At 33.7% G+C, this 26,398-nt stretch overlaps 2 protein-coding genes across 17 annotated transcripts in view; both read left to right on the top strand.

Annotated features, from left to right (window-relative positions):
- LOC18423214 (Small GTP-binding protein) overlaps positions 1-5,959 on the top strand; it is a 95,098-nt gene extending 89,139 nt beyond the window's left edge. For 14 of the 16 annotated variants that reach the window (XR_016054184.1, XR_016054182.1, XM_088864929.1 and 11 more), the window contains 5 exons: positions 1,611-1,698; positions 4,256-4,333; positions 4,602-4,677; positions 4,797-4,837; positions 5,458-5,959. Coding sequence is in view for 12 of the 16 variants with exons in the window: in XM_088864929.1 (XP_088721055.1) it covers positions 1,611-1,698; positions 4,256-4,333; positions 4,602-4,677; positions 4,797-4,837; positions 5,458-5,553 (379 nt within the window). In the remaining 4 variants the exon portion in view is untranslated. The remainder of the gene's footprint in view (positions 1-1,610; positions 1,699-4,255; positions 4,334-4,601; positions 4,678-4,796; positions 4,838-5,457) is intronic. The other 2 variants (XR_016054183.1, XR_016054181.1) reach the window with 1 other exon arrangement.
- Positions 5,960-19,092: 13,133 nt separating this feature from the next.
- Positions 19,093-25,653, top strand: LOC18423213 (putative 6-phosphogluconolactonase 2). The gene is made up of 3 exons (XM_006827815.3): positions 19,093-19,416; positions 19,519-19,654; positions 24,937-25,653. Exons 1-3 carry the CDS (start codon positions 19,238-19,240, stop codon positions 25,414-25,416), a joined length of 795 nt encoding a protein of 264 aa, XP_006827878.1. The 5' UTR covers positions 19,093-19,237; the 3' UTR covers positions 25,417-25,653.
- Positions 25,654-26,398: the final 745 nt, after the last annotated feature.

Here is a 26,398-nt window from a genome sequence, read left to right as displayed (position 1 = left end):
AGGGTATTATTTTAATTGACAGCAATATCTTGTGGCCCATGTAAGTGGAATTCAGGTATTTGAAATAAAAGTAAAAGAAATTTTTAAAATTTAATACCTTGAGTTCCACAGAGCCACACCTCTCAAAACGTTGGAGGGATACTCTAGAATCTAAAGGTTTTAAAATTAGCTGGATTAAGACAGAGTATATGGAATGCAAGTTTAGTAACAATAGGAGTAAAGTCGAGGAAGTAGTTAAGATTGATGGCCAAGAAATACCAAAAAGAGCACAGTTTCGATATCTTGGTTCGACCATCTAGGAAAATGGAGAGATTAAGGAAGATGTCGCATATAGAATTAGAGCTGGGTGAGCGATGTGCAACCAAAGCATTATGTGATCGACACATACCATTACCAATGTCGCTGAAGGGCAAGTTCTATAGGACAGCTGTGAGATCAGCTTTTCTTTATAGGGCAGAATGTTTAAGATGAGTGTAGCTAAGATGAGGATGTTGAGATGGATGACTGGCAAGAGAAGAAGGGATAGAATTGAAAATGAATACATTCGGGAGAATTTAGGTGTGTTTCCAATAGGCGATAAGATGAGAGAAAGTTAACTTAGGTCGGCTAGCTATGTGCAATGCAAATCTAGTGCAACACTTGTTAAGAGGTGTAAGTTAGTTCAAATGGAAGGCTCAAAAAGTGCAAGGGGTGGGCCAGTGTTCCAAAAAACATTGGGCGGCGCCTAAGCGGTCGGGGAGGGTCCAGGCTGCCCAAAACATGTGCGACCCAGGTAGAATAAAAAGCATAGAACTCAACTGTCCAATTATTTTAGGTTCAAATCCTGTGTGAAAATTAGAAAATGCATATATATAGTTTATCCAAAGTCCATTATTCCATAGTTCCATACATTTCAAATTCAAAAATCAAAGTTCAAAGCTCAAACTTCAAACCTTTAAACATTAGAGTATTCGACCATACTCCATAGTCCATACGATAATCCAAACTCCATGCACTCTGTAGTCCATACACAGTAAAAATAGAAAAATATAATCCAAGACGGCAAGACATCGATTTATCATAAAGAAATGGAATTAAATAATACATAGGACATCAAATGTCCATAGTCCACAACTCCACAGACACTTCTCCATACTCCATAAGTTCCATATCTATAGTCCATACATAGTTTCAACTTACATACACATAACTAAGAGGAGGAAAAGAAAATTGAAAGAAATATAAACTTAAAAAGTCTTCAGTCATCACTCATCAATCATCATCAGAAAAAACAAGGTCAACTGCATCATATGCATTGAAGTCAAGCCATGATCATTGGAATCATCTCCCTCCTCAACATAATTGTTATCCTCCTTTGTCTCTTTTGAATATGCCTCTGCTTCGTCCTCCACCCTTGTCCTCTGTGAAGAAGATCTAACAGCCCTAGGAGGGTCGATTGTTGTCCCAGAGGCCTCCATGACCATATTTGATGTCAATCCTTCATGCCCCTCGGCCTCCATGGAGATAACCTTAGACTGCAAATCACAATGTTTTGTAGGTATTTCAGTCAAAGAATCTAATAATCCTTTTTTGTATTTTGCTTTGTAACTTCATGGTTGTTTTGTTGGCAGGTATAGGGAAAGTGAATTGATAAAGCTTGATATTCAAATCAATGGAGAGCTAGTAGAGCCATTAGCGACCATTGTTCACAGAGATAAGGTGGTTAAAACTTTTGGCCTGAATAACTTGTATGATATGTGTATGTGTGTGTGTGTGTGTGTGATATATATATATAGAAAAAAGTTTATATAAGGTTGCAAACTTGAAATGTAGACTTATAGATCCACCTCAAAAATCCATCAAAAAATGTTATTTTAATATTGGAAACTCTAGTTGATCATCTCGACATCGAGATATATGAATATGGAAAAAGAAAAATTTAGTCTCAGAAATAGTGCATCTTACAAAACATTATTTAGACCGTCCAATTTCAAAATTTTCATATGTTTATAAATCTATTTGATTTTAGCCATTTTTTGAGTTTAAATTTTTATAATTAGATATGAAAATAGATTTATAAACTTTGTAGGTGTGCCATAATTGGATTGTTTAAGGTTGCAACCTTATACAAACCGCACCCGTATGTATATATATATATATATATATATACATACACACACACACATATATATATGGACAAGTCTTCCCAATGCCTATAGGCAAAAATGAACAGTGATTTCTCCTACCCTCATCATGGTCCAAAGTTCATCGCACGGTCACGATTGTCCGGTAGTATTTCATTTTTTTTTTTTTTCTACAAATCAGAATGACCTGAAATTTGGAGCGTGTGTACATCTTAATGAGACGCACCTAATGAAAATATAAAAAAGATAATTCGCAAAAAACAAATTGACCATTTTGGTTTTTTCATGTAAAATATTTTTTTTATATTTTTCGTAGATTGGCCTATTTTTGATGAACACACGCTCCAAATTTCAAGTTATTCCGATTTGTAGAAAAAAAATGAAACACTACCGAAGAATAGTGACTGTGCGATGAATTTTGAACAGTGATGAGGATAGGTAAAATTACTGTTCATTTTCGCCTATAGGCGTTTTGTAGTATCTTCCATATATATATATATATATATATATGAGTAATGATCCTATGAGACCCTCCCACACCCATATGTGTAGGACCCCAAAGGATCACCATTAAATATGGCACAGATCTTTAGAAACGTTATCACATGGGTGTGGGACTTGACTTTTCTAGAGATCTGTGCCAAATTTAATGGTGATCTTTTGAGGTCCTACACACGTGGGAGGGTCTCAGAGAATCATTACTATATATATATATGGGAAAAGATTCTGTCAGCCCACAGGCTGACAGCTATAGTGTTAGCCAACGGCCCAGATTGAATCTGGGCCCAATCCAATGGTCACAACTTCATTTCATATTTGAATTTTCATTTGTTTTATACAAATCCAAATCACTTTAAATTTTGAGCGTCTATTCTTAAAAAATATTAGAATCTAATAAAAATAATTTGAAAAATATAAATTGACCAAAATACCCCCGAAAATTTTCAGGGGTATTTTGGTCAATTCATATTTTAGGTATTATTTTTTTATATATTTTTATTAGTTCTACCTTGATGAGTAGAATGTACCCTAAATTTTTAAGTGATTTGGATTTGTAGAAAAAAAAAGAAAATTTGAAATACAAAATAAGGTTGTGACCGTCTGATCGGCCCAGATAGAATCTGGGCCTTTGACTGATACTGTAGCGGTCAGCGTATGGGCTAATAGCATCCGTTTCCTATATATATATATATATATATATATATATATAGAGAGAGAGAGAGAGAGAGAGAGAGAGCGAGAGAGAGAGAGAGAGAGAGAGAGAGAGGAGATAGACGGATAGATATCATATGATCCTTGCAGTTTTCAACAACCAAGTTTATAGTTCTCCTTGTACGGCATGCAAGTTGTCTAGATTGCTGCTTTGAGATGAATTTCAATGTAGGCAGTGGACAAACTTGTTTTGTTGATTCTTACTGGTGAAATTTAACTCATTTGCATGCAAGTCCCATTTCTACAGGATTCTTGCCAAATTGGACTATCTGTCTTTTTTTTAACACACTTGGCAAGTTTTATAGTTCTCCTTGTACTGCATGCAAGTTGTCTAGATTGCTGCTTTGAGATGAATTTCAATGTAGGCATTGGACAAACTTTTTTTGTTGATTCTTACTGGTGAAATTTAACTCATTTGCATGCAAGTCCCATTTCTACAGGATTCTTGCCAAATTGGACTATCTGTCTTTGTTTTAACACACTTGGCAAGTTTTTCATGCTTTTGATGAACATCGATCCTTCGTTCATTGGAGGTTGAATTCGTTGTTATCCATCTTGTAGTTAACATGTTCCAATCCTCTCTTAAGAAAAAAACAGAAGTTATTGTAGATCCCCTACATGCTTATACCATTCGTGGACTAATTCTATGTTATGTGGCAAGTGTTTCTATTACTATTTCATTAAAACTATATCTATGTCATCAGAGATTAATCTCTTTGTTGTCCTACTAGTCAATATGCTTTACCAGATCTCTAAACGCTTTTACTAGGCTGTTGAACCATGGTAGTTGAACTATTTTAGCTTAGTTTCTTTTTAGTGATCACTATCCATAACGATATCTATTTACTCTTTACATCATTTGGGTAAAAGAAATACTTTATTTTAGATGAAGTGTGTTTATCGCTGTCTTCCTTCTACAGGCTTATGCTGTAGGGAGGGCTTTGACTCAAAAACTGAAGGAACTTATACCTCGTCATATGTTTAAAGTACCTATCCAAGTAAGTTCTGGTATATTTTACTTCTTAATGAAATAATTAAGTTAACCTCATTTTTAACAATCTTCTCATAGTGGTTATTATTAGAGAGATTCATATTAATTACTGCTTCACAAGTTTTTAGGAATATATAATGTAACAAACAAAAGGGCTCATCAAAGAGTTTTTAGTTATGGTTTCTTGCTTAAAATTTCATTATTGATTGTCATTATTACTTCTGTCATTTTATGCCACGTTTTTGTTGACTCTATCGAATGGACGATATTTGTAGGCATGCATTGGTGCTAAGGTGATTGCTAGTGAATCTCTATCAGCTATTAGGAAGGATGTTTTATCAAAATGCTATGGTAAGAAAAACACAGACGCCATTACACAGGAACGAGGGAGGGATGGATCATTTTGTAGAGTATCTTTAGTGCCCAATTTAAATGTTTGCAAGGATAGTGAACTTTTGTCTCTTCTGCAGGTGGTGACATTACAAGGAAGAAGAAGTTGCTGAGAAAACAGGTATGGCAGGCAAAGTTTATTTGAAAAATTTCTGTAAACTAGAATAGGCCCTTTATTTCATCTATACCTTAATGCATGACAAAATTATAGTGCATCACCACATATTTTAGAAGTAGATGAGTGGAGATGTGCAACAACATTGTCAGACGCTGTTTTCCTAGCACTGTCAATTACAGATACAGTATGGTTGTACTTGGAGCAATAATTTTTATGTGCTGTGTTACAAGAATATTGTCCTCATCGAGATAAGTGATTCTCCATGAAGAAGAGGAGACTCATTAATTGGTCAATAAAATCGTTTTGAGGGACTGAAAAGCCTCTTATAATCAAGTTATATTGATCTGGAGTTGTCTGGGGAAAAAGCATGTGCAAGATTTTAACATGGATAATGGATATTGATCAGGAAATCCATTTTGATATAGTATGGGATGAATATTTTCCAGAGTGGTGCAATAGTACTTAATAGGAGTCTGCACAGGATGCTTCACAGTTCTCTTCTCTAAATGACTAGATATGCCTGGCCTTAGATTTGTTTTCATGTGTAAGTGGTTTCCTGTCTTGTCAAAGCTTTTTTTTTTTTGGGTTGAGATTAATAATCAAGTATTCCTGTTTCTTGGCAGGCTGAAGGAAAGAAAAGGATGAAGTCAATTGGTAGAGTTGAAGTTCCTCAGGAGGCTTTCATGGCTGTTTTGAGATTGGAAAAGGAGGTTATCTGATATTTGTTTAATGGAAAATAAACTTTGTATCATTATTTGGGGGCAGAAGAGGTCTTCAATATGATGTTTATTTCTTCAAAGCATTTTATGTCAAAAATTGTTGCCATGCCTATTATTATTGCTGTCTGAATTATGACTTTGTGATTTGCTTCGCTCAGAAAGAGGGAACATGTGATGCATTTCTCAAAGCTGGACTTTCACAGTTTAAGAACCTTACATCAGATCAAACATAGTGGAAGAAATTGCTTTGCAGTGGACATAATAACATTCTATGTTTATGAAAAAATTTTCCATTTCAATGATAGAAATCAGCCCCCAAACTTCGGGCGAGGTTGCTAATTCTGTGTACACAATACAATTTAGTATTATGGCGAAAGATTTCATGGTTCTGCGGGACCTAATGTACCAAGAAGTTGTTATACTTGGTCCTCCGCTGCCAAAACGCCTGGCTGGGGAATTCATTTTGACTACAAACTTTGCCAATATCTTTTAAAAATAGGACTTGATAAAGATGTCTTCTGGATAGACTCTGGGCTGCCCTGATGGACAATCTAGTGTTTTATAGAGTTGAAACTTTATATATATATATATATATATATATATATATATATATATATATATATATATATATTGGTAAAATGGATCACAAATGAAAGATGATTTGCAAAAATCCGAGTTAAAGTTATAGATATATAATTTTTGTAAAATGGATCACCAAATGAAAGATGATTTGCAAAAATTCAAGTCATGGACAAACCATAACTGTTCTAAAAAAAACAGATAATTTGAGCGGATCACTCACCCTTATCCGGAACGGCAGGAAAAAGAAAAGTAAACTATATATAACATAGTTGTCGAGGCTGGGCCGAAGTGGGGGTCCAATCAATTATACAGCCAACTAGTGTGTTAATAAGTATGTTCCAAAGTAAAAATTAAGTTTTCTAAAAGATTAGGTAAAATCGATGTTTGATCAGTTTTGACGTAGGTGACCTATCCGTTTCAAACAACTAACCAAAGTTGGACATATTTTTTAATATATCACATATTTGAAACTTTACTTTTTTTTTTTTTTTTTTTTTTTTTTTTTTTATGTGTTCTTAAAATTTGGTCAAACTAGTTCGACCAACTGTTGGACTAATGTGGACTGACCCACCTATTTAAGGGCGTGGTTTGTATAAGACCTATGCCCTAAACAATCAAAGTAAGACGCACCTTCAAATAGTATTGAAAGATATTGTTTCAATATTGGAAATCTTTGTGATGGTTTGAAAATTTATTTTTTTTTATAAAAATTATAAAATTTTAAGTTTTAAAAATAGTGTAGATCGAGCAAATCAATGACTACTTAAAAACTTGAAAAAGTGGCAGTCCAAAAATGCATTACAAGACGTACTATTTTCAAGACATGCAATTCATTTTTTGTCATGCTTATGCATCTTGAGGATGAGATGATCAATTTGAAGATATTTGGGTATCAAAATAACCTCTTCTAGTGAATTTTTGAGGCTTCTTAGTAACATTGGTATGTATTAGAGAAAATTACGTGCACACACAATGCCGATTCCTTCATTACCAAATGGAAACTTTTATTGGTCAATTTACGACTTCCGCCCCCTCCTTTGGGAGCTTTTTTGTTCTTTCCATGCCTGGCAATGAAAATGTTGGACAGGAGAGAAACCACATATGTTTTCAAATTTTTTATAGAGTGTGGAGAGCACACGCATCTACTCCCTTGGCCAAAAGACCTACCTACAATGATTTTTTTCTTTGGTCTAAAATTTTGGGAACCAGTTACTATATGATTATTTTTAAAAGAAATTTTTGAATTTTGAGTTTTGTGACACTTAAGTCTTATTCAATTTTGGGCATTAAAATTTTATTACAAGTAGAGATTTTTTTTTTCTTCAATTTTGGGCATTAAACTTTTAAACTTTTATTACAAGTAGAGATTTTTTGTTTCTTCTTTAGTGCTCTTCTAAAATTTTGGGAACCATATGACAATTACTATTTGATTATTTTTAAAAGAAAATTTTGAATTTTGAGTTTTTAGTGCTCTTCTAAAATATTTGATTATTTTTAAAAGAAAATTTTGAGTTTTTAGTGCTCTTCTAAAATTTTACCAAGTTACTATTTGATTATGTTTAAATGAAAATTTTGAATTTTGAGTTTTGTGACACTTAGCTTAGACCTATTGAATCTTGCGGCATTAAACTTCTTAAGGTAATGTTAAAGGCATTAAACTTCTTAAGGTAATGTTGAATTTTGAGTTTTTAGTGCTCTTCTAACATATTTGATTATTTTTAAAATAAAATTTTGAGTTTTTAGTGCTCTTCTAAAATTTTACCAAGTTACTATTTGATTATTTTTAAATGAAAATTTTGAATTTTGAGTTTTTTACCAAGTTACTATTTGATTTTCAGAATTTTGAATTTTGCGGCATTAAACTTCTTAAGGTAATGTTAAAGGCATTAAAGCACCGCCTGGTGTTCGAACAAACCACTCCTTATAAAGGGCTATGGGGAGACCAACTGGATAGATATTCATTTATGTTTTTATATAATATTATATTAAGAAGGCTTCAAATCAATTATTTCTTCTGGATTGTCTCTGCAATTGAATATTAAGGGTTTTGAGGACTCAAAAGTTATAATTTTTACAAAAATTGTTTAAATGGGGATAATCAAATATGAGTTTGCTCGAGTATGGTGATTTGAGGCACACAACAAATTGTTCAAGTAGCACTTTTGAAACTGGCAATCAGTATTGTAGGTGTATAACAGCGTATAGCATGCTCCACCGGGAGTATACTGTACAACTCTACCTTGGGCAAAAAAAGATCCTCAGGAGGATCTTTTGTTAGCCGAACTTTTGGGATTTATCCAAGTATCATTAGATTATTATTTTTGAAAAAATGGATTTTGAGTTCTCGAAAATCTGGATCATTCCCTCTAAAACTCGGATGGTTCTTTTAATCTTGCGACATTACTTTATTTGGACACTTTAAGAGTGATATTTAATCTTGGGACATTACTTTATTGGGACACTTTAAGAGTGGTAATTATTATTATTATTATTTTTTTTTTTTTTTTTTTTTTTTGGTGCTGGTCCCTTTGCCTAGAGAGTGGACCCAAGATCAAAAAAATATTTAGTTTCGCTTGAGGGAGATAGAATGCTCCCACGGGAATATGAAATCTTTTTATTTATTTTGTATTAGCATGCATTATTTATAACCGAATATAATCTTTTTTTAGGAAAGAGGCTGGGTCGTGGTGGTAGTATTCCCACACCAAGTTACCACACGGTGGTATCCATTCCTACCGCTAACACCCCCAATTTAACACCTTCAAAAATGTAATTCTCTAATCTATTGAAAAAATAGGAATTTATCTATAGGGTGCAGTTTGCATACGGACCTATCCGTAGGTGTAGAGGTAATGTGCACCTTCAAATTTTATCATGGTATATAATTTTGACGTAAAATGTTTTTAGGATTATCTTAAAATCTATTTTTATATCTAATTATAAAATTTTAAATTTAAAAAATGGTTAAAATCAAGTAGATCTATAAATATATGAAAATCTTGAAAATAGACGGTGTACATAATATGTTGTAAAAATGCACTATTTTTTATACTTAAAATCTTTTTATTTTTCATAGTCATATATCTTGACATCGAGATGATCAATCAAAGGGTTTTTCAACATTAAAACTACATTTTCTGATGGATTTTTGAGGGGCATCAGCTGCTCTACATTATAAGGTAGCATCCTCATATAAACTTTTTCTATATCTATATCTATATATATATAATAGGAAAACACTACGTAATGCCTATAGAAAAAAATGAACAATGATTTCGCCTACCCTCTTCACCATCCAAAGTTCATCGTGCACTCACGATTGTCCAATAGTGTTCATTTTTCATTTGTTTTCTATAAATCGGAATGACCTGTAATTTGGAACGTGTATTCAGCAAAAATAGGAGAATCTTCCCAAAATTATAAAAAAAATATTTTACATGAAAAATTTGACCAAATACCTCCAAAAAATTTTGGAGGTATTTTGGTCAACTTATTTTTTGCAAATAATTTTTTTATATTTTTATTAGATGTGCCGCAATAAGATGTACATACTCTCCAAATTTCAGATCATTCCGAATTGTAAAAGAAAATGAAAAATAAAATACTACCGGACAATTGTGACCGCGCGATGAAATTTGAACGATGATGAAGGTAGACGAAATCTCTGTTCATTTTTTCCTATAGACGTTGGAAAGACTTTTTCATATATATATATATGTATATATATTCTTATTTTATTTGGAAACACTCCTCAATCATTCCAATGTGGTCCAAACAACTTTAAAATTTTTCACTTAAAAATCTTTTACTTAAATTGAGGAAATAAATGTACAGTACTACACCGCACATACGCCGATGCCAATGGGTTGAAGACGTCTCCCCAGTTGTACTCCAATGGCATCACTAGCGTGTGCCATATAATAAGTAAGAAACGATCCCAGCCTTGCTTATAAAGATCGCAAAACACGCTATTAATTTGGGTGCGGTTTGTGTAGAGCCAAGCTCTAAACAATCAAAGTAAAGCGTACTTTCAAATAATATCGAAAAATGTGCTTTCAATACTAAAAATATTTGTGATAACCTTAAAACAGATTTTTATCTTTAAATATAAAAATTTAAGTTTAAAAATTAATGTAGATCGAGCATATCTATATAAAATAAAAAATCTTGAAAATTAAAAGTTTAAAACTGCATTATAAGATGCACTATTTCCAAAACTTGAAATCCATTTTTTTCTCATGTCCTTGCACCTTGATATCGAGATGATCAATTTGAAGATATTTGAGCATCAAAACAACATCTTTTAGTGAAATTTTTTAGATGCTCTCTGATTTGATTGTTTAGAGCCTCAGCTCTATATAAACCAATGGTTTAAAAAACGGATCGGTGACCCCGATCGGGCTTCCAAAAAACCGATCCGGATAGGCGAATCGGCGATCCGGATCGAGAATCGGGTGAATGACCAGAATAAAGCTTAAAAAAAATCCGAAAAAATTATTAAAATTCATTATAAATATTGTTTTTTAAGAATTCAATAAAAAATGAGGGTACTCCATTAAGAATTTTCATGTTTTTGAATGAATATGCGAATATTGATATGTTCTTTCCTTGCATGAACCGTCATTAAGCATTTAATTTACATCACACAAAAGGATAAACATATAATTATCATGGAATAAGTATATCAATATACATGGACTACAATAAAGCATAAAATTAGTAACATATGATCTAAAAATAAAATGATAGACGACGTTATTGTTCTTCTTGGTCACGCTGGTGCCATTGATTGAATTCGTTTAACTATTCATTGATTCGATCTAAAAACGAATCATCGATATTAGCAGGCGTCTGACTATTCTCAAATCCCTGAGTGTTAGTGTTTTGTTGTGTTCCCAATCTAAAATCCCCGAAGATTGTCCATCCTTCATGCTCACCTACTGTCATGCTCATCCCTACACTGTTGTTGTTGGGACTCGATATGTGAATAATATGGCTGGGATAGGGTGGCCTCAGAATCATCATCTCTCTCATTTTCTCTTTGAATAATATGGATTAAAAAAAAAAAAAAACAAATTTTCAAAAAAATCGATCATGGATTAAAAAAAAAAGTCACAAATTTTCAAAAAATTCTATCATGGATTACAAAAAAAAATTTGATCATGGATTAAAAAAATAAAATCACAAATTTTCCAAAAATTCTATCATGGATTACAAAAAAAAATTCGATCATGGATTAAAAAAAAAAATCACAAATTTTCAAAAAATTCAATCATGGATTACAAAAAATTCGATCATGGATTACATAAAATTCGATCATGGATTACATAAAATTCGATCATGGATTACATAAAATTCAATCATGGATTACAAAAAAAAACAAACAAAAAAAACAAAAAATTCAATCGTGGATTACAAAAAAAGAAAAAAACAATTCGATCATGGATTACAAAAAATTCAATCATGGATTACAAAAAACTCTATCATGGGTTACAAAAAAAGCAAAAAACAAAAAATTCAATCATGGATTACAAAAAAAAAAACAAACATTTCGATCATGGATTACAAAAAAAAAACAAACATTTCGATCATGTATTACAAAACATCCGATCATGTATTACAAAACATCCGATCATGGATTACAAAAAATTCTATCATGGGTTACAAAAACAAAAAAAAAAAACAAAAAATTCAATCATGGATTACAAGAAAAAAAAACAAACATTTCGATCATGGATTACAAAAAATTCGATCATGGATTACAAAAAATTCTGTCATGGGTTACAAAAAATTCGATCATGGATTACAAAAAAACAAAAACAATTCAATCATGGATTACAAAAAAATCGATCAAGTATTACAAAAAAATCTATCATGGATTACCAAAAAAAAAAAAAAAAAAATTCGTACGGGACTTGCCGATTCACTGTTCGGACTCGCCGATTCCGTACAGTGAATCGGCGAGTCACTGTACATAAATGTCCGGTTCTCTTTAGAACCGGACGATTTCAGATTTTTAGCCGATACGATCCACTTTTTGCGATTTCCGAGTCGAACCGGATGAATCCGGTTCGACTCGGCATTTTAAAACACTGATATAAACAATAAAAAGCATGTATGTGGTAGAACCCCGCATGTATTCGATGTGGGAGTGGAAGTTGTCGTTTGGAATAGTTTTCACAATACATAAAAAGAAAAATTGCTTCATACGAGCATGGTCGACAATATGCGGGTCCAGAGGTATATAGCATCCATCTTAAAGATGAATGTAAATAGGTGGGTCCATCTTAAAACAAGTGTAACTAACTGTTCAAATGTTTTTTTTAATATATTATTATTTCTAATTTTCAATTTTTTTTCATATTCATGATATCCATATTAAATATTATATATTCTCTAAAATTAGGATCAAATTATATTTTAAAAATATGTTTATTGCCAAGCCCGTATTTCTACAATATGTAGGTCGGCTGCATAGAAACCGTGTCCCCATAAAAATATCTTTTTGATTGTCATTTATGAAATGTTGCCCCTTTTATGCTTTTATAGGATTGTCTACATTGAGAATATTTATCTTTTGTATATAGATGTTACAATCATATTTGTCCTTTTAATTTCAAAATGAATAGTTGTAAGAGAGTCATTGATCAGACAATGTTTCAAAAAACAATGTTTTTTATTTTGTGACTCATCCCAAACCATCAATTTGACATCTAATGAGTGAGAGAGATTGGGACATTTATATACAAAAGATAAAAAGTGGTGCAGTTTGTATAGAGCTTAGGATCTAAACAATCAAATTAGAACCTACCTTCAAATAATGTCAAGAAATATACTTTCAATATTGGAAATCTTTGTGACAGACTTGAAATATATTTTCATCTTTCTTTATAAATTTAAAGTTTCAAAAATAATGTAGATCGATAGATCTATGAAAACTTGAAAATTTTGAAAATTGACAGGCCAAAAATGTGTTACAAAATATACTATTTCAAAAACTTGAAATCCATTTTTTTTCATATCAATTTGAGGATATTTGGGCACCAAAAAAACCTTTTCTAGTAAAATTTTTGTGGTAAGCTCAAATTTGATTGTTTAGAGCTTTGGCTCCATATAAACTTTTCCCAAAGATGAATAGTCTCTTTATAGACAATTCTTTTATAATTTATGAAAAAGTGGACTCGGATAGCTCTTTCTTCCTCTAGAATATAGCCCTAAATGAAAGTGTCTGTCAGGCCGTGGCAATGCTCTTCATGAAATCCTCTAGAATATAGCCCTAAATGAAAGTGTTTGTCAGGCTGTGGCAATGCTCTTCATGAAATAATGAGGCCCGATCTCAAAAAAATAAGATGCAAAATGACTAGGGTTGGCAATGGGCCTGATAGCTTAGATATAAAAAAAATAGAGCTTGGCCCATGAACTGTGGCCCGATGGCTAGGTGAGGGCCGCTGGGAGGCCCAATTCAGCTCGACACGAGCCCTTTCTTTTTTTTTTGTGCTTATTTTTCTTTATTTATTTTGGGCGACGCGACCCCGGACGAGCCTATCGCCGCCCTAAAATATGACCCATCTTGCACTGTATGCGCCCCCACCCATCAATCACGAGCACTCGACAAGGCCATGTGGCCGCAATCAACTGCGAACGTACAAAAACTCAATGAACGTTATCCGTAAGGGCAAATGGCGCATGCTTGGAAACAGTAGATGGAGATGATAGAAGTGGGGAAGGATATTTTGTGAAATTAATTGGATATGTAGGCCCTATTTTGATTCTTTCTTACATGAATTTTGTCGTTTTCAAATAATTTGGGACTTTGGATTCGGGGGCGGGCGATGTGACGTGTCAAGGGCGTCCCTTTCGCTGATACCATTAAGTCGTGCGGTGTCCGCGTGTCCGCACTTTTATTCTTCCATGTTTCAATTCACCCTATAGAAGTTTGCTATTTCTGTCCATTCTTGTTTGTTGATTCTTCTGCTATTACCACCCAAAAGAATTGTGATAATATCAAGGCCAAGTTTTCTATGCTTCCTTGACATTCCATTACGAAAGGAGGTTAAGATTGTTCCAATCACACTATCATGTATTTATATTATTTGTTTGAAAAAAAATTTATAAAATATTTTGATACCAAATTTGGTATGTCTATTTTTCTATTAAATTCATACGAGCGAAAAAATATAAAAAAAATATTTTCAATAAATAAAATGACCAAAATACCTTTGAAAGTTTCAAAAGGTATTTTGATCATTATATTTTATCAAAAAGTTATTTTTAATATTTTTATAGGTGCGCCCCAATGAGAAGATATCACGTACCAAATCTCATATTCATACAAATTGTATAAAAAACACCCAAAAATAAAATACTTTGAGACGCTGGATCTAAGATCTAACGGTGGGTGATCCTCTTCATTAAAATTGGACGGCTGGATGATAGTGGGATGATAGAACTTCTATGCTATAAGAGAAGCATAGAAACCTTCTCTTAATATTAAAACCAAGTAAAGTCCCATGGACTTGACTTCGTAAAACACAATTGCAAAGGTATTTTTATATAAAAAATCCCCTTTGATCTCCGCTTAATTACAAAGGTACTTCTATATAAAAAATCTCCTTCCATCTCCACTTTAAAGTTAATTTCACTTCACCATCATCCAAGTCTCATCTCAATTATTTGGAGTCTGTTGTATGAATCATTTTCCTCCATTCTTTTCTACATGAGATTGAGTTACATGTAGGTAGTCAGCTTACCTAACTCAACATTTTCCTGTCGAACTGCACATAGTCAGCTTACCTAACTCTACTTTTTTCTATCTTATCAACTGTCATAGTTACATTTAAGTTATATATATATATATATATATATATATATATATATTCACAATCTTTCAAATTACAAAAGTTCAAGATAAAAAGACTTATGAATGGTGGATTTATTAATTTTGTAGTCTATTTTTTAAAAAAATTGCTTTTATGGTGCAATTTTGTAATTATTACTACAAGATAACTTTTGTCATCTCTATAAATGATAAAATTGAAATTTTAACTAAAGGACAATGACACTCTACAAATAAAGTTCGAGAACACTAACTTCAAAAATGCCATTGTACTTTCGTGAAAATTTCAAATTTGTCATTGTTTAATGGTAAAGTTAATTATTTAAATAATTTTTTAATAAAAAAATAATGATTGTTTTGATAAATACACAAATTACAATCCTTTATAACTTGAACCTTTATATTTTGAGAGGTTGCTAACTCTAGACAAACTTATATATATATATATATATATATATATATAAAAGTAATGATCCTATAGGACCTTTTTCTACTGGGTATCTAGAAAAATTATCACATGGGTGTGGGACTTGACTTTTTTATAAATCCATTCCAAATTTAATGATAATCATTTAAAATCCTACACACATAATAGGGGAGGGTCTTATATATAAATTTAATAATAATCATTTGAAGTCCTACTCACATGATAGGGGAGGGTCCTATATATATATATATATATATATATATATATATATATATATATATATATATATATATATATATATATATATATATATATATATATATATATATATATATATAATTTTATCATTCTTTGTTTTGCCACTCGATTATTTGAGACATCCTGACATCGGTTATTGTTAATTCTAAGAGAGTCCAAATTTCTATAGCAGCTACTCTTTTCTCATGTATAGTTTGGTCTTCAAAATCTTGGAAACACATAGTCCAATTGATGCGTTATAAGGATTATAACATAATCTTCATATTTTCATGTCCATACATCTCAAAGGTGAGATGATTAATTAGTTTGTCAACATTCAAACAAAGAAAAAGTTTATATATAAATGAGGCCCTAAACAACCAAATGATGGCACACCTCAAAAATTCACTGGAAGTTGCTGCTCAAAAATCTAAAATTGTTCGTCTCGATTAAAAGCCCAATGCCCGTTTGTTCTCTTCTCCATGTAGTTGAACTAGAGAGAGAGAGAGAGAGAGAGAGAGAGCTTCCTCTCCCTACCAGTTTTGGTATGTTGTTTGCATACAGATCTTAGCTGGACTCTGCGGACCGTTGGCAGCGAAGAATCAAACCTGAAATGGCAAAAAATCAGAGTAAAAAGCCTGGTCCATCAATCACCTCGCCGTCTGTAATTACTGAAAAAGTAAAATCCCGATTAAATGTAAATTGCAGTAATTTGACATGATAGAAATGCACATATATTTATAGTAGATAAAGGAATGATGCTCACTTTACAGCTGAAATCCAAGTGAGAGAGAGAGAGAGAGAGACAGAGAGAGAGAATGAATGAATGAATGATGAAGTCTGCGCAGTTGCAGAGCTGCCAAAACGTATAAACTCCCACTCACCTTAAAAATGGCGTCAAACCCTCCGTTTACCCCGAAGAAACAACGGCATCTCAGACAAATTACTATACTACCCCTCTGATTGACAATTACTATAGTACCCTCGACAGGTAAAAATCTCTAAAAAACTGTGTAAATCAAATCCCCCTTCCTTTTGCCTACGCATTGTTTGAATGGTAAGTAAATAGTACATGGTGCATGGGTTTTTCAACTCAAATCTCTCTCTTTTTTCTTTTTTTTTTTTATTTTTATTTTTTATTTTTTATTATAGAAATATTAAAAGTAAATTATCATAAAAAAAAAGAAAAAATTTGGATTAGTTTACAACTTTAAAATGTAGAATAACATGTGCACCTCAAAATCCTTCTGGCATTGTTTGAATGTTAAAAAATCTCTAATTGATCATCTTGATATTGAGATGTATAAATATTGAAAAAAAAAAAAAAAAGGATTTTGAATCCTATAAATGGTACATCTTGCAATACATTATCTAGACCGTTCATTTTCAAGATTTTCATATGTTTATAGATCTATTTGATTTTAACTATTTTTGGAGTTTAAAATTTTATAATTAGATATGAAAAAGATTTTGAGATAATCCTAAGAAATTTTTTCACCAAAATTACATGTTTTGATAAAATTTAAAGGTACGTCTTAATTGGATTATTTAAAGTTACAACCTTATAAAAACCACACCCTAAAAAGAAAAGAGTGGATATAGAGGAAGAACTAGAGACGGTATATTCTACTTTTAAAAAATACCTACCACTGCCCCCTCAAACCCAAACCTTAATGACCCTACACTACCAAAGAACTTAGAATCCCCACTTACCACTTATAGCCACTTAGGCCCAGTCCTATACGGTATGTTAGCTTGATCTTTTACTACTCACTATTACTCCGAAGCATCATCTCATCCACAATAAGCTCATCGGTCGGGGTTGGGGCAATACACTAACAATGTCAAATCGATGGCAGCATCTAAGAGTGTCGGCACAACCAGTGAACAAAAAATAAGGTTTAAAAACTAAGGCAAGAGAGAAGAGGGTGGAAAGAGAAATTATAAAGAGGAAAAGTCTAAAAAACAAGACAAGTTGATAGGAAAAACCGACCGTCTTTGAAACCTCCGTTTAAGGCATTGTGAAGGTTTAGAATTAAGGAGATCTTATTTTTTAGAAATCAAATTAGCCCTCCCGCCTTAAGCATAGCCTAATACAGGAGAATTTCAGGTCCAAGAGGAAAATGCAAGACCCCAAAAAAAAGCCCGGTCCTAAACCCCAAAAGAATAATCTCATCTTAAGGGAGGGGAGGGGAGGGGATGGTAGGTGGAAAAACAGGTTCTTCAAGGGATGGTGGAGACCCACCTTCCATTCCACAGTTGCCGAATTAGAGCTCATCTTTACAATTTGTTGATGAAAAGGGACCGCAGATGGCCAGTCTGGGTTACAACAATACACTCTGAATATAACATGGACAAACGTGCACAAGGTGGTTTGTTATTCTTACATGAGGTTATGTCCTGTGCATCTATACACATAAATGTCAAGGGTAGCTGTGCAAGTTCGAGTGATGATGGTTCACGGTGTTAAGGGATGAGGGTGGCAATACGCGCGGTTGGGCCAGCCTGGCCCTACCCTAGTCCTTTGTTCAATCGGCCAGCCTAGAGCTGGTCTTAGCCCCCTTAAGAGCGGGCCAGGCCTGGCCTGCTTAAGCAAAAAAACAAATAAATAAATAAATAAACAAATAGGGCACGTTTTCTATGAACCCATGTAGAAATGCGTCGCCTCTTAAACATATAGTTTTGTGATGGACTTTTGGACTTAATTATTAATGACATGTAATCTCTAACAAAGAGATCATGAATATTAAAAATAAATAAATTTTGAGAATTAGAAATAAGAATTTTATTAAAAAAACATTTAGACCGAATAGTTTCAATTGTTTTTAGATGGACCATCTATTTACGTCCATCTTTAAGATGAGTGCTTTATACCTTGGGACGCCATGTTGTATAAATGTGGTCCAGCCTACATGAAACAATTTTACAACAAAAAAAAAAGAAAATTGATTCATGTGGGCTGGATTGCATTTGGACACATGCATTCCCAAAAATGTAAAGCAGTCATTTTAAAGGTAGATGCAAATAAAGGTTTCATCTAAAAACCATAAAAACTAACAGTCAAAATGTTTTTCTACTATAACTATTAATTTTAATTTTAAAATTTTAATTATTTTTTCATATTCATGATCTCCGTGTTAGAGCTTACACGTCCTTAAAAATCAAATCGTAAAATCCATCTCAGAAATTAAGAGGCCCGCATTCGTAAATATGTAAGCATGGCAAAAAAAAATAAATAAATAAGAAATAAGAACTACTTTTTTTTGGGTAAATTCGTCAATACTGAAAGTCAATTGGGGGTATTTTTGTAAAAATAAAAGAAAAAAAAAAAAAAACCCTAAAATTTAAACCTCATTTATTCAATTATCCATATTTCCTTCCGTACACAGACAATGAATGGAAGTAGAAGCACGAAGGCACTTGGTATTTATTACTAGTGCCCGCATTATCTAGTTTGCTAGCACTATATATTTGAATGGAAGCTCATCCCATGTATTATCTATCATCTCTCATCTTTTCTCTCTCAAATTGACCTTTGCCCCACGATAAAAAAAGTGCTTGGTCTCCGAAAAAGAAACCTAGACGAGGGTTAGAGAGGAGGTATGGATAACCAGAAAAGCAGCCACAATGGAGCAGCACCTCTAGTGAGAGTATTCGAGAGCACAGAGGAACTCTCAACCGGCCTTGCAGACTACGTTGCTCAAGTCTCTGAAAACGCAGTTAGAGAGAGAGGAGCTTTCGCCATTGTTCTTTCAGGAGGACCCATCATCACTCTCTTAAGGTCTCTCTCTCTAAAACTTCTGTCTCTAAATGATTTTCATAATGAGAGTGAGTTTCTCTCTCTACCTCTCTAGTAATCGTAGTATTGGGATGGATTTATCAGTAAGCTAGCTGGGGGACCTTATAAACAAACTGTGGACTGGTCGAAATGGCACGTTTTCTGGGCTGATGAGCGACTTGCGGCTAAGAGGCACCCAGATAGCAACTATAGACAGGCTAAAGATGTGTTGCTTTCCAAGGTATTCTTTTTTCGAGTGATTTACCTTCGGATCTAGGTCAACCCGCCTTTTTATTTATATTCTCCAAATTTTTATTTGATCATCCCGAATTTTGATTTTTTTTATTAGTAGGGCAGTTAGTGCCCCAAGAGGCATTGTTTTCCTAATGGAAAAAAGTAACTTTTTTAAAAAAAGATAAAAAAATTAATTGAAAAAATGAACTTTTTTTAAAAAAATTAAAATTCAGACTTGACCGATAAGTAAGTATGAAAAAAAAAGACCTTTTTGTAATTTTCACTTATAAATAAATATTTTCATATTTTACCTAGGGTCCGTATGTAAATTGCCGTTCTTTTTTTTATTCATTCACTTTCTCTCTCTAACTTATCCAATTCCCCTCTCTCTCTCTCTCTCACGCGAGCATGTACCGAAGTGTCTCTATCTCTCTGGATTATGACGTTGGCGTCCAAATTTTACGGCGGCTTTTATTTCCGAAGGAGATGCTCTTTGTTTTTTTTTTTTTTTTCGAGGAGAGAAAAAGCAAGAGGGTCGAGGGATTTGGGTTTTCGTTTCAGCCCAAGTTTTCTCTCTCTCTCTCTCTGCAAAAACTGGTGATACTATTTGGGGTACGTTTTCATCTCTGCTGACATGCTCAACTTTTACTGTGGTTTTCTGACGATCAAGAAAATCCGGCAAGTGAGGACTGATTCTGTTAACCCCACTCTCTCTCTCTCCTCTTTTGCTTTTGCTTTTGCTTTGAAGTAGTTGATGTTTTGGACTTTAGGGGAGAAGAAGGGTGAATGAACTGGTTCTCCTCCATCTTCGGAAGAGAGATAGAGAGAGAGCACTCGCAAACTGTTATGCCAACCATAATTTTCTTAAGGAAAGGAGGGAGAGTTGGACTGTGTCTCACACTAGTTCGGTGTTCGCCATCGAGCTCGGCCGGTCGAACTTGGAACCAGCTGGTTAAATCGGAATCGGGTACTCTGGACTATCCGGTTTTAGTTGATTTTGGTGGTTTAGGTATTAAAAAAAAATTTAAAAAATAAATATATATACAAAAATAAAGAATTTGTTTGTAATGTGTTTTTAAATGTTTTTTTTTATCAATTTTTGGTAAAGATCGGAGAGTGTTTTAGCCATTTATATTTTACTTTTTTTATTATAAAATTTTGATAATGCTCATGTGCACAAAATCCGTTTTTGTAAATTCTTCTTTTCTTTCACTACTTTTCCGCTTCATTGGGATGTGCTTTGCTTTAAATATATTTTTTATATTTTTTTTAAATTTGTATATATTTTTTAGAGAAAAAAAAGAAAATAAAGCATGCTCTGCAATACATGGGCGGGATCCGTATTCAAGAGGGATTCTTTCTGTTTTAAATTGTGGTATTCAACTTTGAATCACCGGGTGAGTATTTAAGGAAAAAAATTAAAATATTGAACATGGACAATCCAAAAATTGGCTTTTCTTTTGGCATTAGGTTTTACTTTTGCTAAAGAACATGAGAATATGTGAATATTATTAAGAGAGAGAGAGTATGATCTTTGGCTTTGTGTGGCTTAAGTGTTTTCTTAATCTATTCATTATATTTTCATATTTATACTTTTGCTCTATAGTAATTTTAACCTCGTGGGGAATAATATCAGGTGTGATATGTTCAGCACTTAATGGAATCTATTAATTTTTTATAGAAATATGTAAGGATTGTATACAATGAGATCGATTGCTTTTGGTATTTACAACCATCCAATGTGAAATCCGATAGATAGGGTATGTCATAAAGTTTGAAAAAATTTCTTTTGAATTTTGAAGTTGGTCAATGAAATAAATGTAGCCACCCAAATTCTTAGTACATTGTTTGGTTATTGGGCATCGTAGAATACATATTTGAGAAAATATGTAATGGGACCATTATAAAGTAAGAGTAATGAATATCCAATAGTATTTGATAACTCAGCATGCTAACTCGGACTCGCCAACCCGGCAAGAGTATCCTCGAGTTTGATAGTCTTGGGGATCTTAAAAAGATATTTTTAAAAATATGAAATATCCAATAAAATAAAAATTTATTTATAATAGGTTTTTTTATGTTTTCTACCATTTTTTGCAAAAATTGAGAAGTGTTTTGATCATGAATACTTATTTTTACATTTTTTTTTTAGATTATTTTTTAAATATTTTTTTGAATTATTTCTAAAGTGTTTTTTTTTTTAATCTATTTTTCTATTACTTTATTAACTTCATTTGGATATGTTTTATTTAATTTCATTTCAAACATATTTTTCCTCTTTTTCGGGAATTTGTGTATTTTTTACTTTTTACACTTTTGGGGCTTCCCCAAGACCCGGCTCAACTCAGGCCAAGCAACTTAGACCCGGCCCAAGTTACTCAGTTAAGGTAGGGACCGAGCCCCCAAGTGGTGGCTTTTTACACTGGTACCCAATAAATGTTGAAGGGGTTATTGAAGGGAGTATCCGAAGAAACTCAGTTAATAAGGACATTGGTCCTAGCAAGTGACAGCCGGTAGGAATCATTCAAAAATTTAAAGGGCAGGAATCTGTTTCCCTTGAGGGAGCCACAGTCCATATGAACCCCAAAAGAGCCCCAATCATTTACCCTAAATTGTTGGATAGGAGCGAAAAGCCAAAGAGAAGAGAAAGACAAAAGAGTCAGAGCACTATTCTACCTCTTTTTTGGGACGACAAAATTTTGAACCCAAGGTCTACTTACTAATGTGGGCCCCGCTTTGGGCTGGCTGTCTGGCCCAATCAAATGTTGCCAACCTACTCCAGTATAAAAGTGTCCATTTTAAAAATGGATGTAAATAGGAAGCCCCTCTAGAAAAAATTCAAGCTAATTGTTCAAATATTTTTTTATAAAATTATTATTTTTATTTTTTAAAATTTATTTATTTTGTTATATTCATTAGCTCCATGTTAGAGACTACATGTTCTTAAAAATTGGGTAAAAAAATCCATCAAAAAATTTGATTTTTAAGAGTTGACGCATTTCTAGATGGACTCATAAAAACCATGTCCTTATCTATAGAGTCAAAAATTCATAAAAAGCTAGGGAGAGAGAGAGAGAGGTGTTGGAAGAGAATGGGAGATTATTCTTTTGTATGTTCATTTTTTTTCCTGTAAAATGAAAATGATTCACATAAAAATTGTATTTTATTTTTAAAATTTAAAAATAGTCCTCTATATTTTATATAAATAGAAAGAGAGTTTTAAAATAAAAAATAAAGTATACTCTAACAAGATTAAGGGGTTTGTTTGATTATTTATTTTTTAATTATTTTTTTATGCTTTTATAAGTACATGATGGTGAGAAGAGCGGATATCTCAATTTTGAGCTTAATAAGATGTATAGAAAAATCACTGTTTAAAAATATAGATTTGTGACTGGATCGTCCATCCTAGAAATTGACCTGGTGGTCCGGGTCAGTCGATTGCCCAGATTGATCTGATTTGGCCTTAAAATATTTTAAAAAAATATTAAATATTCTTTCTTGAGTTTCCAAAACTAAAAAAGAGGGATAGTGCTTTATGGACTTTAGTATTTTACAAAATTACATTAATATTGAGATGCCTTTTCTTGTCTGGGTGTTTATTAATATTAATTTTGATGCTAATTTTTTATACTAAATTTGATAACAAAAAAATTATTTATACTCATTTCGTGTTTTTAGTGAAGAAACAAGCGAGGGTGATTTTCAGTATTGATTTCGTGGTATTGATTAGGGGTCGTCACTTGATGTGACAGTAAAAAGCTCGGGTAGCCAGCGTAAAGAGTGCGGGTTTGAATCTTGAGAGCTGCCACTTTGTACATAAATAGCTAAAGGTTAAGATCGTTTTCATATTACCCCTCCTGGGACCATACGTAGGTGGGACCAACATCGGGTTACGACACTTTTTTTTCATGGTACTAATTGTGATTTTGGATACTAATTTTATTTTATTTTTGTTACTACTTTGTGATACTAATTGTGTTTTTTATACCAATTTTATGTTATCTTTTGTGTTTTTTCTTATACTAATTTTTATGAATGCTTCTCTCCCTCTCTTTTAAAATATATCTTATTTATGCAAGTTTTCTTTATTTCACTGTCATTGAAGAGTCTCTCGCTCACTCTCTTGAGATCTCAGAACACGATGTAATAGAAGGGGAGACAGCTGCATGGAGTTGAATAGAGAGAACAAGGTAGATATGAAGATTTAGGTAGAGAGATTTTAGGTTTTGGATGGAGATATTTTAAGAAATAGTTTGGTTTTTCAAGTTTTAGGTTTGTGTTTAGAATAATTATACATAGTACTGGACCGGATCAGGCGATTCGATCGAAATCAATATTTTTTTAAACCTTGAAAACCCACCACTCTAAAAAAGTGGCACCCAATTCAAATCGGCATTTTTTAGACCTTGGAAACGCTCTGAAAGTGTACTACTCTGAAGAGATTGCATATAATGAGGTCATTTACTTTTGGTACAAGAAGATCAAAATTACATGTGACCATCCAATGTGAAATCTAATAACTTGGTTATTTCACAAATTTCAAATAAATATTTTTTGAATTTTGAGCTTGGTCAATGGAATAAATATAACTACCCAATTTTTCATCAACTGGTCAAGATTATTTATGAGCCTCTTGTACCAAAGGTAAATAGTTACATTGTATAATTTTCCAATGAGAGATGAGGGTGTTTGATGAATCTTGGGTGGGTGCCGGTTGGGTCCCGGTTGGCCCTAACCTGGAACCGACTTGACAAGGTTCCACATGGGCCCAGACCTAAGTTTGGTCCAAGTGACTTAGACCCGTGTCTAAAAATTAAAATAATAATAATAATTTTTGTATTTTAATAAATACTTTTATATAATTTATATATATATATAATATAGGGTCGGGTCAACGTAGATTAGACCCGAGATCGGTCCAACCCCAGACCCGGACCCAGACAGGTTAGGTCTGAGTCATTTGGACCTAGATCCGATTTGCCGGGATCCAGACTTGGACCTTGACCTGGACTCGGTCGAATCATCCGGTTGGCAAGTCGACCTTGATCAGAGTGGCACCCCGGGGCGAATAAGTTACAAGACTCGGGAAAAAAACAGAGAGCAATAAAACAATGAACTTCAGAAAGTGATTTGCCAGGCAAGAAGGTGTTTCTTGGGCAAACAAGAATGAGAGATGCGCCTGCACGCTGTTGGTGAATCTTGGGGCAATAATAAAGGCAATGTGCAGTGAGAGAGACGAGTCTGTGTGTTTGCTTGTTGAGCCAGCTGCCATGATGGTGTATGCAGGTCCCCATTGTTCCCAGTCAGGTGGCATGCATAACCGAGCGCACCTTGTCGGCTGAGGAAGCGGCCGAAGAGTACGAGTTCGCCCTTCGGCAGGCAGTGCGCAACCACACCATCAAAGTCTCCCCTCACCGAGACTGCCCCTGCTTCGATCTTGTCCTCCTCTGCACCACCACCACCACCACCACCACCACAACAACCTGTTTCCACTCTTCTCCCGACCATTTTTATTACCAAGATTCTACTTCTTATTCGTCCCAATGGGTAGTCCACACTGATAAACACCATGGGCGCATCGCACTCACACTACCTGTTCTCAATTCTGCTGCAAATGTCGCCGTCATCATTGCTGCCACTGGTGGTGTGTCACCTCTCTCTGCTGTAGCGCCGCTGGTCTCCCTGAATGAGGGGTGCCTCGTGTGGTTTGTCGACCCTGCCGCAGCCCCATCCATTGATGGCCTGCTTGCTTGTTACTCTTCGTAACTCTCTCTCTCTCACGAATTTTGGTTCAATTTCTTTTTTCTGTGAATTTTCTTTTTTGAATGTTTTTGGTACAATCTTTCATTTTGCCAGAAAAGAGTTCAGTAGTTGGGGGTGGGAAACTTGGGAGTTTTTTGTTTGGCGTATGCGAGGAAAAAAAATCTTGGATTGTTTTGTTAGGTGAATAGATGGTTGTTTCAGCCTGCTGGAATTTATTTACAGCATTTTTTTGTTGTCTAATGATCTTGTCCGGTCTTTGCACGCCTTGAGAGGGAGAAAGAGTAACCCAAAGTACAAGATGATTATTAGCAAAATGATGAACAATTAAACAATCATTTTGCTCAAAGAGCACCTCAAAAAGAAGAAAAGGACCAAAGGTAGGATGTTGAGTGATTAATCGTTAGGTTCAACTGGTTTGAGCGCAACCATTTGAATTGGCTCCTCTGGGCATTAAAATGTATATTATATTGATTCCATATCTGACTACTTTCATTCAGCAACATCAGCGCTTGTACTACAATAGAACTCAACAAATGTGTAAAACTTATGTAGCCCACTAGGTTTCAACCAGAACCCAAATCCTAATATTAGGTATTGGCTCAGCCCTCTACTGAACCGACTTGGATCACCTATTATTAAAATATTAGAAAATGGAATTTACAAAATCACCAATCTGGATCAGCAATTCAACGAACCAAATCACCCAGTTCGCAGAATATGGTGATCATATGAATTATCCTTGATTGTGTAAGGAATTCAGCCCAGGTTCCTTCCGAATTTGGATCCACATTTTTTTTAACCCTGATTCCCAATCACTCGACATGAAATCTCAGTTGCATGAGACAGATGTTTCCCAAAAAATCCTCTCATCATGGAACTGTGCCCCTGCTGGCAAAGGGGAGGGTTCAGGCATGCTATAGCTTTACTGTCGACAGCTAGCTCCATACCAGAATAAACACATAAGCAGCCAGAAAGCAAAGCGCGC

Source organism: Amborella trichopoda, chromosome 4, assembly GCF_054954075.1.
Source record: "Amborella trichopoda isolate Santa Cruz 75 chromosome 4, AtrichopodaSantaCruz75HAP2 v2.0, whole genome shotgun sequence".
NCBI classification, from domain to species: domain Eukaryota; kingdom Viridiplantae; phylum Streptophyta; class Magnoliopsida; order Amborellales; family Amborellaceae; genus Amborella; species Amborella trichopoda.
Note: the sequence above shows the minus strand (reverse complement) of the source record. Positions and strands in the feature narration are given on the sequence as shown.

What these genes read in the sequence shown, in the direction of transcription:
- LOC18423213 (XM_006827815.3), top strand. Translation starts at nt 19,238, where the DNA reads ATGGATAACCAGAAAAGCAGCCACAATGGAGCAGCACCTCTAGTGAGA. An exon ending in CCCATCATCACTCTCTTAAG is followed by an intron (nt 19,417 to 19,518) that starts GTCTCTCTCTCT and finishes TGGATTTATCAG; the next exon opens with TAAGCTAGCTGGGGGACCTT. An exon ending in AAGATGTGTTGCTTTCCAAG is followed by an intron (nt 19,655 to 24,936) that starts GTATTCTTTTTT and finishes TGGTGTATGCAG; the next exon opens with GTCCCCATTGTTCCCAGTCA.